At 34.2% G+C, this 16,545-nt stretch overlaps 1 protein-coding gene across 9 annotated transcripts in view; it reads left to right on the top strand.

Moving 5' to 3' along the window:
* Positions 1-16,545, top strand: part of PLEKHA5 (pleckstrin homology domain containing A5) — a 229,012-nt gene that overhangs the window by 128,448 nt on the left and 84,019 nt on the right. For all 9 annotated transcript variants that reach the window (XM_046670036.1, XM_046670026.1, XM_046670009.1 and 6 more), the window contains 4 exons: positions 8,089-8,172; positions 8,930-9,050; positions 11,769-11,873; positions 14,161-14,233. In XM_046670036.1, coding sequence (XP_046525992.1) covers positions 8,943-9,050; positions 11,769-11,873; positions 14,161-14,233 — 286 coding nt within the window. In that variant the 5' untranslated portion in view covers positions 8,089-8,172; positions 8,930-8,942. The remainder of the gene's footprint in view (positions 1-8,088; positions 8,173-8,929; positions 9,051-11,768; positions 11,874-14,160; positions 14,234-16,545) is intronic.

The following is a 16,545-nucleotide window of genomic DNA, read 5'->3' as shown; positions in this document are numbered from 1 at the left end:
AACATGCTTTTAAACCTAATTTGAGACTGTTTGAGTCTCAATGATGAGGCTTTATGATTTCTATCGATAAAAGCTCTTCAATTTTAAAACAAACTGGAGAACATAGTTGTTTGACAGTGTAATGGAGAATAGGCAGAATTGTGAATGTGGAATACTCTTTTTGGTTTGAGTAGAAAAATACTGAAAGTAAAAGAGTTATAGGTACATATCTGAGCTGTTTGCTATGTAGTTTTCTACCTAAATTTGAGAAATACAGTAACTTCCATGGTTTCTACACCTCTTTACCTTGTGCCAGTCTTACAGCGTTGTGGATATGTGGCAGCTTTTTTGAATTGGGCCCTTGTCAAAGTCTAAGTCATGATACTGGCTTCATTACCAGGAGTGCCAGAAGAATTGCCAAACCACTATGATACCCTGTTTTTCTTAGACTAAATTAAATCTGTCTTTCTTTGTCCTAAGGAAAATACGTAATCAGAGCAAATCATACAAATGGGTCTGCATCTGAGTTTAATAAGAGACAACCAGAACCTCTTCTGTGGGACAGAGTTTTCTAAAATATATATTTTTTGTGCATAGCAGATAATTATCAACCTTAATGCCACAGTTACACATAGGAAAAACACTACCTAATAAAGCTTGCTTTGTCTAATATGTCACTCGGAAGAGTTACATTGCCTGTTATTGACAATATGCTAATAGCGATTTCAGTGTTTATTTCTTAAATTACAAAACAGAATGGATTTTGTATTAAAGCGGTCACTAGAGGGTTGCCCATGAAATAAGGTGTTTAAAACACACACACACACAGGTACTCTCGTGGGAAGGAACTGCAACACTAAGAAGTAGCCAGTACATGGTTATTAATTGGCCAAAGCATTAAAAAAAAAATTCTGAGAGTGGAAATAAGTTCATGTTAAGTCTTACCCTCTGTACCTTCCCAAAGTAAGAAGTTGGCAAAAGCCATTTTCCTCTTTTACCAGATAGAACAGAGAAGTCTCGTTTGGAACATGCCAGTGCAAGTATTTTCTTTGGAACCTATGTGAGTTCCTTTCTCTAAGGAAAATGAGATGTTTCCTTAACCAATAGCCTTTCCCTTCCCATCCTCCCTTGCTATTGCCATATAACCTCGTTTTATCCCCTTTCCTCTAGATGGGCCACAGACAAGGTTGTGAATCTTGATTGGTGTAAGTTCACTTGCTGTCGATTCAGTTAGGCAGACTCTCATATCTGGCTATGGAGATTCTAGACAAAGATGGCCAGGGACCTTTTGGGAAGCTTCTTGAAAGGGGTTATGTAAAGGGAAACTTTCTTTTCACCTCCGGACTTTGGGGTCTGCATGTGATATGTAAGACTACAGCAGCCAGTTTGTGACTGTGAGGGTGCCTAACTAAATAGGACAATCGTGAATAATTGTATCTCCTTGAAATCATAAATATTCTTATTTTTATATCAGGAATAGATCCTTTCCATACTTTGTTCAAAGAATATAGTATGTACTGATATATGTAGCATTTTTCTAATTTTTAGTTTTAATTCTTTAATCTAGAACTCAGTACTATATTCATTGTTGCAAAAATCAAACAAATCCTAGTATTTTAAAGAACTTCTCATGAGAGTATTTTACCTATATGTAAGTATCAGATATAAGATTTACATTTGCTTTCAACAAAGGTTGCATAGTTTGGGCCTTATGTCGGATAGCAGGAGTTTTAAAACCAGGTTTCATTTGTCAGTCCATAGTTAATTGTGTTGAATTCTTTCGGTTTTTTCCTTGTATAGTTTGAAATAACAGTCCGTTAAGAATGAACTAGTTTGTTCAGTATTACTGACTTTTATCATTTTACTAGTAGAAATCTAAAACATCATATTAGCAAACAAATCTTTTTTCCATCCCTTTCTAAAGATTTTCTTGGGGATTGTATTTGAAATGGCCATTTTGTGCATTTTATTCATCTATTTAGTGTGGGGGGGGGCAGTTCTTTCCATAGGGGTCTCATTTGCCTTCTCCTTTACGCTTCTTATACTGAGGGAAGAGTGTAGCAATGAGGACTGAACAAAAAAAATCTCACTCCAACAACCCTGGAAAGGGACACAGATTCAAGCTTCGCCGATCTTCAGAATGCTGCCATACAGCCATACACGAGTTATTCGTGATGTGAAAGCATCTTTACTTAGAGTTGATTGAAACCCAATAAATGGCTCTGTTTCCATAAGTAGGTTCTAGGCGCTGTATAGTCCATCAGCTTTCCCTCTTTATGTAGGCTCCCAGAAAGCTCAGAACTGCTTAAAAGTAGCACAGCTCAGCCCAGGTTTTCGGTACAGTAACCTACATGATTCATTATCGGGTTCACAAATATATAAAATTTAAAAAGGAATTGAGTGGACTAAGGAATTTATGTTCTTTCTCCAGTAGACATGTCATTTTAAATTTGTTAGTTATATAATTTGATGGAAATATATACCATTTTATACCCACAGTAATTTATTCATCTTAGGATCCTTTAAAACCAAATTATTATTGAATGAAATAGTCCCATGGAGGCTTTAAATAAGCAGGTCTTTCATTTGATCTTCTAGTTATAGTAAGTGATTAAATGTCTAGTAATAAATAGTCAAGAGGGCATAACGCCACAGAACAAGGAATTGTGTTGCTTTTTGTCAATTTCTTGATATCTTTTTCTAAAAAGGGCATTGATTCAGTCCTATTATCTGAGCCTCTGATACAGCATGAACCTCAGTGTGAGCCAGCGAATGTGACCTATTTCCCTCAGTCCTGAACTCTCTGGAATAGCTGAGTCCATTTTTTTTTTTTTTAAGTGTTTGTCACTCTTTAAGAACTTTCTCGCATACTGCCTTTGCTAGCATAAAAACACAGCTAATCTTTCTCTGGGATTTTATATTAGAGTTACTTTTCCCCTCTATCTTTTTGACATATGAGGGGCAGGTATCTTTACCAGAAGCATGGAAGCCAAGAGAGATCACAACTTTAATCTTTTACAGTAAATACTGAGTAGTGAAATGTGAGTTTTAAGCAGTTATTTGAGTAGGTGCTAAACTGTTTTAATTTAAACGGTTGACTGAACAGTAATCTAATAACAATGACATATGCTGAACGTCCTGTAGTTCATAATAAAAATAAATAACAATTATCGAGGGCTTATTATGTTCCAGGCCGTGTTGATACTGTTCTCTTTGTTGATCCTCGTAAACATCGCCACTAGAAAGTAAGCGCCCTGAAGGCAAGGATTTTTTTATGTTGTTCATGCTATCACCGGTACCTAGAACAGTTGTGAAAAAAGTAAAGTAATGAACTGTGACATAGCTACTGTTAGTAAATTGAGGAAATAGAGGCACAGAGAGGTAAAGTAACTTGCCTAAGATCACCTGGTGAGTAAGTGGAGGAGCTGGGATTCAAACCTAGGTAGTCTGATAACCTCTGACGAATAAGGTAGTTGTTAGAGAGCTGTGTTAGTCTAGTGTAGGGTTTCCCAGCCTCAGCACGATTGACGTTTTGGACTGGGTGCTTCTTTCTTCTGGAAAGCTTTCCTGAGCATTGTTAAGATGTCTAGCAGCATCCTAGCCTCTACCCACTACACACTAGCAGCAGCTTCCCTTCGTGACATTCAAAAATATTACCAGACATTTCCGAATGTGCCCTGTGAGGTAAAGTGACCTCCAGTTGTGAACCACTGGTCTAAACCTACACGTTAAAATACCACAGACAGAAATCTGGAAGGAAGAGTAGGTGAACACCTGGCATTACATTTAGAAAAGCTTGGATGTGCCACAGTGAGTTGAGAGACAAGGCAGGAATTAGTTCGTTCTGTGACCATAGTGTGTTTTATATCGAGACCTGAATTTTATGCCTTATTTGTAAGGATTCCTCTAGAAACACAAATTTATAAAGACATATCTTTCCAGTTTTTTCTTTTCATTCATGAAGAGCATAAAATCTCTGGCAAGGCTTTTAAAAATGACACCTTGTCTATCAAAGCTTCAAGTGCATTTTTAGTAGCACTGAGGTGTGTTAGTTCGTAATTTAGTGGTGCAGTCAGTTTTGCTATAACACAACCCGAATGTTCCTAGGAATCACCTCGCTGTGCAGAATTGGGCAATGAAAAGCATGGGGCTTTTGTCAAAGTGGGTTTAGGAGCATACCGCTCACAAACTTAATTAGTGACATATAAAAATAAGGATAGGAGCCTAATAAAAGTGGTTACACAGTTTCACATATCTTACATAATTAGGAAATGCAAAAATGCTGCACATACACTTTGCCTTGAAAAAGTCCTGCAGTTTGATTGTGGAAATGGACATTGGAAGGGTTGTGAGCTGTTGGCAGTGTTGGAAGTAGGGCTAGCTGAAGTTAGATAGAAAGTTGTATCACTACACGTGGATGGGTGTGTTTCATAAAACAGGCAAGGAACTGAAGTGGCTGGTAGACGTTTGAGGTTGTGCCAGTGAGTGACTTGTATACTCCTGTGTGGCTGGAATTCTGTTGGGTGCAGTTTTCTGCATTCACCTGGAGTTTCCCACAGAAAAGATCATGCATAAACAAATACAGATCTCATGTGATGCTCAAATTGTCCCCTAATATATGAATTGCAGTGGAACACGCTTCTACACAAGCGTTATAGCAAAAGTGGTAGTACTCTTGATCTGAATTTTGGAGCCCTTCAAAAGAATTTTTTAAATTGTGGACTACAAAAATGATGGCAAGGGTAGATGAAAACATAAGCTTTGTAAATAACGCAGGGGACAAACTTTGGTAGAGTTGAAGAAAGGCGGGGAGTCATTGTCTTCCCTGCCCTGCCCTGCGGTCCTGAGCACTCACTCCTTTGTGCCGAGGTCAGTGGTCATGACTTGGTACTTACCAGTGCACCAGCCCCTCCCAGAGGGCCTAGTTGCTATATGTATTAAAGAATTAATGTATTATGTTTTTGAAAGAATTCTATACATTAACAGAGATGGCTTTGTGGAAATTTTTTTTAAGACTCATTTGGATTTCATTTACATTGCTTTTGTTGATTGGCGCTCAGTATTTATTTAACTCATATTTTCAATTTCTGTGAGTGATTTAGAAATGATGTTTATCCTTTACCATTACAGTACTTAAAAATGCAACATTAGTATAAAAACGAAGTGTAAATGCCAACGTAAGGAGGAAGGATTCTGAAATTTAAAAATATATTTAAAGCATATATGTATTTAGAGCAGTGAAGACTGACAAGTCCTATCAAATAGTGGAAAATTAGCATGTTTAAACAGTTAAGGCTGGAATTGATATGTTAGTCATGCTTTTAATTTATTTTAATTCATTTTTGATGATTAGAAAACATTACTCTGCTTTTTCTGTTTGATAAGTAGGTTGTTTTATAGGAGATGACGGGGTTTTTTATTCTACTTGTCTATAAAATCTCAATCTTCTGAATTTGAATTTTTATAGAAACCTCTAGTAATCTTGAGTGACTAATTTACTGCAGAGCCTTCATGGTTGCTGGTCTGGAGCTTGAGTGATTACAATTTAAAACACATCATTACAGATTTTGCAATTTAACGTTTTAGAAAATGCACATATTTTTTTTTTTTTTAATTAGTAACAAAGAGCCAGATTTTAGGGGCATTGTCTAAGTCAGAACAAATGAATAAACATTTGAGAGGACTTCTTTGTTTATTTATGTTATAATTAGGCCTATGCAGTTATTTCTTTCTTTAAAAACATAGCGAAAGACTTTTGTGCTAGAGAGTCCTTATAGATTTTATATGAATTTTTATGTCAATTTAATATCATAACATTAAATAAAACACATTGGATACTTTGAAGAAGTAAAAGTACATAAATATATTCATATTTCATTTTGGGTTCAGTTTACTGGTCTCTTAACTAAGATGGAATACTAAGATTTTTAGTAGTTTTACTTTAAGACGTTGTGATCTTAAAAATACTTGGACGACAAAAATGTCAGTTCAATTGAAATAGCATCCACTTTTGGAGAAAAGAGCGTTTGGCCTCCACTTGAATCATTCATTATTTAAATATCTCCATTGCCCTGCGTCCTTGTGTGATGGGCACTCAGATCTATTTAGTGTTCGGAAGGTCCAGGTAGTCAGCCCAGTAACCATTACAGAGCCATGTTGTATGATTTAGAGCTTCTGGAATATTAGGACTAGAGTCTACTGTAGTCCTCCCAAACAAAATGACATAGCACAGGGAAATAATGCAGTATATTGGGGCTTGCTTGTTTTCTCTTTTGCAATATTGATTTTTATAAAAAGAATTTGTGTATTTCTGTTCTATCTACTACTCAACCAGCTCTAGCTTTCTAATGCTCCTTCCCAAAGAAAAAGATGCTGTCCTCCATTTTTCATTATTAAGATGTCTGGTCCCTATCACAGGTTACTTTACTCCCATTCTCCCCACAGTGTTTTAATATGTTAAAACATCAGAATTTACATGCTTTGACACATTTGTAGTATTCATCACCTTTGGGTACTTCAGGCTTTTCCACTTATCTCCAGAGGCTATACTTTCTTAGTTAATCCAGTATCAATTTATTGTTTATTACATAAACTCATAGCCCTTGAGACCTTCGGTTTCTACTATCGTACTTTTTAAAATCAGCAGGTAAAAAAGCTCACTTGCATACTATTTATGTAGTGAAAATACCACACCAAATAAATATCTAAACCCACCAAATCTGGTAACACCTATTCAATGTGTTGGTGTAAAGACAAAACCACCTCAAAAATCTGATAATTTGGTCGTCCTGTGTGCTTAGTAGACCAGTTCGCTAAAGGAATAATAGAAACACATCATGTTCCCTCTGTTATATTCTACTGTCACAATAGTCATTATGTAGTTTTGTAAAAACTGTATCTGTACCTTTTCTTTTATATGGTTTTAGTTTTATTGAATGGATAAAGTTTTGAGTACTTAGTTACCAATAAAAATATTAAGGAGTTCGGATTTGGAAGGAGACCTTGAGTATCTAAAGTTTGCTAGAAAGTGTGTGACCTGTAGGTATAGACTTCCCACATTGCAGAGCACGTGTAATAATGTTTTAAGATTAACAGGGCAATATTAAATACAACAGCTTGAAAATTTCCATAATGAAAGTGCATTTTCTAAGGTAAGGTACACCAATGATAGATCCTCATTATGGGTTGCTTTATGGTATGTAACCCAATAGGAAAAAAATAATTAATTTACAACTGATAATGTTTATTATTTAAAATATCAATGTATATTACATGTTATTTTGGGAATCTAATATTTTTGGCTTAGACAAATAAATAGTTTGGGATTCTTTTCTCTTCTTATTTCAAGAAGATAGTTGGAGACCTAATCTTATCACTCGACCTAGAAAGAATAGTATTAAGCAAAGGTCTTATTCTCAAAAAAAGAGTCATCCTTTAATTCAAAGCAATTTTTTTTCCAGCAAACATAACTATATTTTTCTTTGTTTCTGTTGTTTTGTACGTTTCACTTGATTTTTGTTTTCTCCTTCAGATTCTGTTTTTCTATAGCATACTTTCTTGATCAGTCCTATTACTTTATTTGTATAAAGATTCTTTTGTAAAATAAAAACACCATAAATTATTGCTCTTCAGTGGTGCTGGCTATTTTTTAATGTGCTGGTGCCCATGTAGTAGTACTGTTAGATTTTTTTCCGTATATGAATTTGGCATTGGGTCTCTCATGGGCCTAAATTGGGATACAAAATAATGGAGGTAGGTAGATACTCATACTTATTTTTTGTGACCCACTTATCGAATATAAAATACAATGGTTGTGGAGCCAAATTGATTTGTTTATGAAATAGTGAGAAGGAAGAATTGAGGTCAGACTTAGGGGGTGAATTTAGCTGTGTTATAAAACCGTAGGTAGCATTTACACATCCATGTACACACAGTAGAGAGTATCGAAGATGCGTTTAGAAATTTCAACACCTGGGGGTTTGCATTTCATCTCCTTTATTTACTAACTTTAATGTTACAATGAAGAAATGGCTATTTCACTACCAGATTATTAGACAAACATTTGTGATGATAGAAGTACATATATTTTCTCTTTCTCTTTTCTTTCAGCCATAATGAAAGGAAAGTGACCTGTAAACATCCTGTCACAGGACAGCCATCACAGGACAATTGTATTTTTGTAGTGAATGAACAGTAAGTAAAGAGTTTCGTGGAATGCCTCCCTTCAGATGGGCTTAGCATTGAGATTGCCGTTGTCCATGTTTGTTACGGTACAATTTAACAATTTTCTTAGCTGAACATTGCAGTCCAGTATAATAATGGAATGCCATCTGTTTATACTATGTGTGGTATGGAAACATGACTTATTTTTTTCATGAGGAATATAATTTCAGAAGCTGTTTTTTACAATAGTTCAAAGAGAAATAGTAAGCTCAAGATCCCAGGGTGTAGGGTCAGAGAAACTATAAACTTGGTGGAATTGTTAAACTAATTTGAGCTCAGTTTTCTCATCCTTAAATCAGAGATTATGGTAATTACTGTTTCTCATGATTTTTATAAGCTTCGAATGAAATATGTGTGAAAATATTTTTTATACTATAAATCTGTTCACAAAAATTTGTTACTGATATCATTGTTGTTTTCAATGTTAGAATAGCTACTCTTGTAATTAAAATTTTAATTTTCCAGTTAGATGACCAAGTGGAATATCTATAGTAATGCTTATTAAAATAGACATCGTATCAACATACGTTGTGCCTAAGAGAAGTCTTAGTTATTTTGAAAGTAATTGTAAATATTAAGCTCTCAGTCCAGAGCTTATTAAGCTCTAACTGGTATCCATCTGTTTTGAAAAAGTAGGGCACCAGCATCATTAACTCTAGAGAAGCTTTATTGTAAAGCAGTTCATATACACAGCAAGTTCTAGCGTTCTGACATAGTATATTTTCAGGACCGTTGCAACCATGACGTCTGAAGAAAAGAAGGAACGACCTATAAGTATGATAAATGAAGCCTCTAACTACAACATTTCTTCAGATTATTCAGTGCATCCAATGAGCCCTGTAGGCAGAGTAAGTTACTTTGCTGACTGTTAATTATTGATAACTGGTATAATTAGTAGTCTATATATATTAATGTCTATTACTGTTACTTAGTGGACTTTAGAATTATAGAATAATCACTTCATTTTTATTATTACGTGAACCTGATTACATTCAAGGTAATTGACATAAGAAGCAATGACTTGGAATATAAAGTAGTAAGATATTTTAATAATTTAATGGCTTACATTTTTTAAAATATTGTAGAGTTCAGATTTGGAATAATTTTACCAATATAGTGGATGTTTGTGTGAGAGAATGGCAGTTTATTGAATCAAGTTAAGTTTAAAAAGTGGATATTAATATAATGGCCTATAAATCCCATTTTCTGACTATTAAGTATGCCTGGATAGAGCAGACTTACGCTATTTAAAAATAAATGTAAAATCCCTTACTGCTAAAGGGAATCCCCATGCCAGTAATAGCGACTCTGAGGTCGTGTTGAGAGTCCATTATATGAAAAGTGCCATAGCCATATGGAAGAAGAAGTGAATGGTTTTTCTTTATAATCAGAAATGAAAATGTTAATTGTTTAATTAATGATCTTAGGTTTGTGTGTCTCTAAAACTTATAGTTAATGCTTCTTGCACTTTAAATCATAACACTGTAATTGTCTCAAAGTTACTACTCAGTTCTTAAATTAATGGATAGTGAGAGAATCAAAGGATAATAAGAGAGTAATCTTTTATTTATTTAAAAAATAATTATATATTTTATAGTGGTAAAATAATTGTAATGGTAAATTATGGTTACTGTAAAGAAAGGGATAATAGACAATTATCTATTTTAAGTACCTATTGTTAAGGTTTTTAAGTGAAATTTTGTAGAATATTACAACTAAGTGTAAATTTTCAAATAATGTGAATAATTTCTAATTCTTGTATAACATAAAATGCTAATGGATGACTGAGTATTATAATGCTTCATCAATATATTTTAATGAAAATCTAGAAATATGATAGCTGGTTTGAGGTCCCCCTATTCTTTGTCTGGAAAGAAATTTGGATCTGTGCCTCACACTTTTCACCAAAAATTTTCCAGATGAATCAGGTGTTGAAGTGTTAAAAACAAAACTATAAAAGCACTACACAGAACAATGGAAGATTTACAAAGACAAACAAACTCAGAATGTAGACGGGCTTTCTAAATATGACATAAAACTCAAAAGTCAAAATGGAAAATAATGAGAAATTCAACCACAGGAAATTACCGTGCTTGCATAATATGTGCAATTCATATAACAATGAAAGAATAATTCCTTTTTAATTAAAGAAGTGCTATGGATCACTAAGACAAAGGCTTACAGTCCAGTTTTTAAATGGGCGAATTTTGTAAAATCACTTCCCAGAAAAGAAAATGGAAATTACTCTCAAGTAAATGAAAAAGTTTCCCAGACACATTCATAATATGAAAAATGCTAATTAAAACCAGAAAAGGACGCCATTTTTACTTATCTGATTTGCAAAGGTTAAAAAGTTGTATAGCACAGTATGTTGCCAAGAGCTGGGTAAATAGGCATTCTCTTTAGGTGGTGAACTCCAAGAAGTAGTGGGACAGAAGAGTGGGTATTATCTAGGCAGTCACTTGAGGAAAAAAAGATCTTCCATAACTATGAAAACAATTATTTTAGATGGATAGACACACACATGCACACAATGATATTGGTTGCTAGCTAGGGTTGTGGGTGGGTGTTGTTGGGTGCTGGAGCCCAGAGGTGAAAAAGTAGACGGGTCCTTGTATTTTTTTTGTAGCATTTGAGTTTTATAGCACATTTAACCATTATCTGTTCAAAAGTAAATTAAAATTTATTTTTAAAAAAACGTGCTTTAACAAAATACAGTTGATATTGGGCCTTAGAAATTCTATATGTACAAATATAAGGTTCACAAAACAAAATTCTTGTAAAAAATGCTAGATTTCAAAAGATTCTAGATAAGCTGAAAAATAAGAGAGAATTTGATGTTACTTACCTTCATAGAGAAATTCAAATTCAGCTTGTTTTTATGTTTGTTGATTACTACTACTATTCTTGCCAAAATAAGTTCTCATGCTAAACATAGCAGTATTTTTGAAGATTGTGTATCCTTATGTGTACTTGCAAGAATATAGTAAACACCATCTGTTTGGTGTCATTCAAGTTCAGAGTTGTCCATAAAGCAGCAAACATGTGACATTAAGCAGATCCTTCCCCTCTTGTTTTGACTTATGTGATATGTTTGTTTCTATTTTATATCTGAGTATTTTTCTCGTGACTTGATGCTGTTAATTTTCTTTAATTGAAACCACACTATTAAATGCAGATAGAAAGCAAAAGTTCTGTCATTTGGTTTATTCTTAAAGATGTTTTAGTCATTTTACTCAGCAGTCATTCCGTTTATATAGCAGGTAGAACAAAATAACAGCCACGCACTCGCTGTGCCTTTTTAAAAATTGTATGTGCAGATTTTAAAGGAGAGATGGTGAAACTTGTGATCCTTTTGTAATATCCTGGGGGGAAAAGTCTTTGTCCAGAATTCTTAGACTTGAAACAACTATGCCAGCAAAAGCAGGATCGCAGTGATTCATCTGAAAAGATTAAGCCCTGCAAGTTTCAGAGAAACCTGAAGAGATTAAAATTATGAAGATGAAAAATGAACTCAAATATCCACGCATTAATGCCAATTTTATGTTGTGCTTCTTTCCGTTTAGACTTCACGGGCTTCCAAAAAAGTTCACAATTTTGGAAAGAGATCAAATTCAATTAAAAGGAATCCTAACGCACCTGTGGTCAGACGAGGTTGGCTTTATAAACAGGTATTTTTTTCTTTTGCCTATTTGATGTGGAAAAAGCACAGAATCAAAAGGGACATTTTCGACTGAATATCCCTTAGACAATTATATAAAATGGAGAAGGAACTGGAGAGTAGTCATCCAGATTCTTTCATTTCCTGTTACCACTGAAGAAAGTTAAAGGAACAGTGAAGAAAGAAAGGGAATGGATGTTACTTAGAACAGAGCTTATGCGCGTGTTTGTCTAAGTGTTTCTGGATTTGAAATTAAATATATGCTGTATGAAAATGTTAGAAGTAACATGCTAAAATTATCCAGGCAGAATATATTTTTTAAATGGAACAAAAATACAGAGATGTTCTTCATTTTTCTATTTATATAAAAACCACTAGAGAAATGTAACAATTATACATTTCTCTGCTTTGGTTTATAGAGAAATCTGATCATAATTTGAGATTTTTCTGATTTTTGCTTCTCTACTCTCAAGACAGCTCTCTTAAGTGCTTGTACTGTTTTTTCTTTTTCTGTTCTTGTCTGTCTGTTTGCTCAAGCATAGTTCACTCTTAAACACCCTGATAAGTTGGGGTTTATGTTCTCTTGTCTAGAAACCTGATAATGTAGTGTTCCTGGAAACTTGTCATTAATTTTGAAATTAGTAAGGGTGTGTGTACATTGGACTTTATGACAGCTATTTTGACTACTTTGAGGCTGTTGTTTTCTTTTTTACTCTCTGGTTTGCAGCTGAGTTTCAGATAGGTGACCACCAGGTAACCGAGATGATACACTCGGCATTCAAGACCTTTATCCGTCTTTGTTCTGTCTTTCTGATTCTACATGTGTACAGATGATACAGAGCAGGTTAAATAAGAGTTCATTGATGGTGTTACTTTGTTCTGTCAAATATTGCTAATTGCTTTCAGATGACCTAATAATTATATTCATTAAAATTCATAATGAATTTGTTATGAAACATTCATTAGTCGTTCCATCTGAAAATTGGATGGCAGCTAATGTATTGGAAGGAGGACCATCTTAAAATCCGGAGACTTCCCACTCATTCAAGCAAATTAGTTTTGCCAGTTTCTTACTGAGTTGATTGAGTATGTAACTTGGATACCAACTGTTACTTTTTATTTAAAGATCATTTACTATATTTCAACTATGTGACGTTTAAACTTATCCAAGCTAAAAGATTTTTTTAACTGGTCTTTCTAATAAATCCAAATAGTTCAGTGTGATATTGAGCTTAATAGAGGAGATGGGACTCATTTAAAATGATTCTTGTTCTTGTTTCTTGATCCCTTGATTAATTTAGTATTGCGAAAGTGTTACCAGTTTCTCTACCATGGGTGTTTATTTTGTCATAAGTGTATGACTTACAGACATTATTTTAAAAATCTAAACTTTTAAAAATTATCTGTACTAAAGGAAGAATTAGGAAATTAAACGTACCATATACCATTTAATTTTTTTCATCCTTCGCGTAGCTGACGATTTTAAAGACAAATCTTTTACTTTGAGAGATTTTTACTCGTATAATTTCTTCAGTTCTAAAGTAATTATTAGATGATGGCCATAACTAGAAATAAGAAATATTAATCAGTGCACATCCAAACTGGCCTCTTTTTTGCTTTATTTTTGTTGTTGTTGTCTCTGTTTCATTTTCTCTTCCAGTTTTGCTTTATTGCATGTAGGAAGGTAATTTTTATTAAAATTATAGTTTTATTTGAGCTTGGTGTTTTCATGAGCTAAATTACTTAGAAAGAGCTGCCAAATAGGCACTATTTTCTGCAGGATGAGCAAAACCTAAGCTGTATATGTAACAAGAAGAGAGTGTTTATGAAATGTATTTGTATGCTAAGTTTCCTTTAGCAAAAATCATTTTAAATCACATTACTTTTGGAATAATTTCAGTTCACGTTTATTTTCTTGTTGAAGATTAACATATTTATTAACTCTGGTTTACCAGAATGTCTACCCTGCTATATTTACATTATCCTCATGCCGGCAGATATGGGTTCAGAAGAGTAAATTTCAAATTGCTTACAAATGTGAAACCAAATCAGATTGCTTCAACAGTATTCCTTTCACATGCCACTAGTCTTCAGAGACCAGTATACTTGGGAATATCTTAACATAAGTCTCTAGAAAACGAACTCAAAATTTCAGTTGGCTTTTTTAGTTAGCTTTCCATGTAGCATATGTCAAACACACCTTGTTTTGAAAGCTTATTTTAAATACTTGCACGAGAAATGAGTTTTAATTTTCTGAAATGAAAAGAAAAATCCTTTACTGTGCTGATTTAATGCAGGACAGTACTGGCATGAAGCTGTGGAAGAAACGCTGGTTCGTGCTTTCTGACCTTTGCCTCTTTTATTACAGAGGTGAGTTTACCGTAAACTGTCTTATTGTATGATTTTATAATTATCTATGTAACATATAGAATACATATTAAATGTCATTTACTTTTTTAAAGAAAAAACATTATAGTTTTTTTTTTTGCTATTTTATCAACAAATAGTATCAAGAAAATCTTTTCTTCAGTGACACAATACTGTGTGATTGAGGTATGACAGAAGACAATATGGCGCTTCAAGCTGATTAGTCTGAGTTCTGGTCCAATTTCTGTAATCTGATTGTGTTAATCTGATTTGTTTTGAGTGAAGAGCATGTGACTCTTCACTCTAGAATGTTGTCCTTGAATTCAGTGCCTGCTGGATAAAAATCATTAGTTTGATGAGATTCTTCTTAGGTGTCAGCTTTGTCAGATCTAACTGTGGGTCCACTGAATGCCCAATTCTCCTCAGCAAATGATTTCAGAATATCAGAGACGACTATGATGTATTGGCAAGTAAAAAAGAATTTCAAAGAAATGTATTTGTTATGATCCCCTCCTACCCCTCATTTTTTTAATAAATAACAGTGACCTCCATGAAACATGGAGAAAGTTGTGGAAAGGATACATACCAGGCTGTTAATGTTGGTGGAAAGGAAATATAAGTATTGTCTTAGGTATGGAGTAGCAGTCTTCATTTCTCCTATATGGCTATCATAAACTCCCTTTTTAAAAATTTTTTTACATTTTCTGGTTAGGAAGTTATTGATAATACAATGTTAAGTCAAAGTCCAGGTAAGTCTCTGTTCTTATGCAAGGATCTGTTAAATACTATAAAGTTGGTACCTAACGATGAAAGGTGTACATAGGCTGTGCTCTCCATAGAAATCTACTTCACCTGTCATATAAAATAGTGAATCTGGGGGCCGGCCCCGTGGCCAAGAGGTTGAGTCTGTGCACTCTGCTTCAGTGGCCCGGGGTTTTGTCAGTTCGGATCCTGAGCACAGACGTGGCACCGCTCACCAGGCCATGCTGAGACGGCGTCCCACACAGCACAACCAGAGGCACTCACAGTTAGAGTATACAACCATGTACTGGGGGGCTTTGGGGAGAAGAAAAAAAAAAGTTTAAAATAGTGAATCTAGACAGTTACTTCTCTTCCCTACTTTAAAGTCTGGTTGGAAACAGTCACTAAAGAATTAGATAGATTGTCAACACATAATTGATAATTTGTAACAGGATTTTAGAACTGGTTAGCAGTTTTAAAATTTACTTTGTGATTACACAAAAAAGTGTGGCAGAATTTTGTGGTCATCTATCAAAGCAAGATAATGCATATTAATCTTCAAAATTTGAAATTACTAGAATTGGATTCATCTTTTTTCCTCCCCACTGCAAACTGTGGTTGAGAAGTACTGCTGAGTCAGAATTAACCAAACCTATAAAATTTCATTTTGTCATAGAGTTGTTGGTCAGGCTGTAATTGTGGTATTATCTTTAGTTAAGTGCCAAGCTTACTCTACAATTTTCCTTAAAGGTTTTCCCACTCTTTCAGAAAGTCGCGAGTTATAACTCAGGCATTATTCCTAAGCTTATAATTTGCACTTTCCTCTCTTTCACAGTATATTTATGGACTATTTAGAGCTTTAAATGAAATAAGAAAATATTTGTTACTATTTCTCATACAAAAATTTCTTAATTTTAATTTTTAGCAAAAAGAGCATTGAATTCCTTATAATTTGCTATTATTATTGCTTATGGAAAGGTGCTGCTCATCATTTTTATTAAAATAGAAGAATTTTTAACGTAATTTGAAAAGGGTAAAGGTGAGTTCAGAAGCCATGTTGAGTATGAGATTCCGTATTATTAACCATACTCATTTTACGTTCGATATATTTATTAATTTTAGTATGGTTCTCCAAACAGGAGGAATCTAAAAAAAGAAGAAAGTACAGAAAGGAAAGAAATGTCATTTAGCTCACTTCTGCCCTTCAGATGGCTGGAAAAAAGTATATGATGTATACTTTACTATTTTATCAACAGAAAATGTCTTATTTTAAATTAAAACTATCAGATTTTAGTGAGATGATCATAATAGCGTGCTTTTTTTTTTTGAGCATTTACTATATGCCAAGCACGTAACATTGGTGATCTATTTTATCTCTTCTTTATGGCCACCTGTTAAGGGGGGAAATCTTATTATGCCCATTCACACAAGAGGAAACTAAGGGACAGTGAGGTCAAATTGCTTGCCTGAGATCTCACAACTAGCAAGTGTCGGGACTAGGATTTGCACCCAGGCACTTCTCTTAACCACAAGTTTTTGCCCCCACCCAGATCTCCTCTTCGACGCTGAGCACA

The sequence above is a fragment of the Equus quagga genome, chromosome 1 (genome assembly GCF_021613505.1).
Source record: "Equus quagga isolate Etosha38 chromosome 1, UCLA_HA_Equagga_1.0, whole genome shotgun sequence".
Lineage (NCBI taxonomy): Eukaryota > Metazoa > Chordata > Mammalia > Perissodactyla > Equidae > Equus > Equus quagga.
The sequence above is the reverse complement of the archived record's forward strand: the minus strand, read 5'-3'. Positions and strand labels throughout refer to the sequence as shown.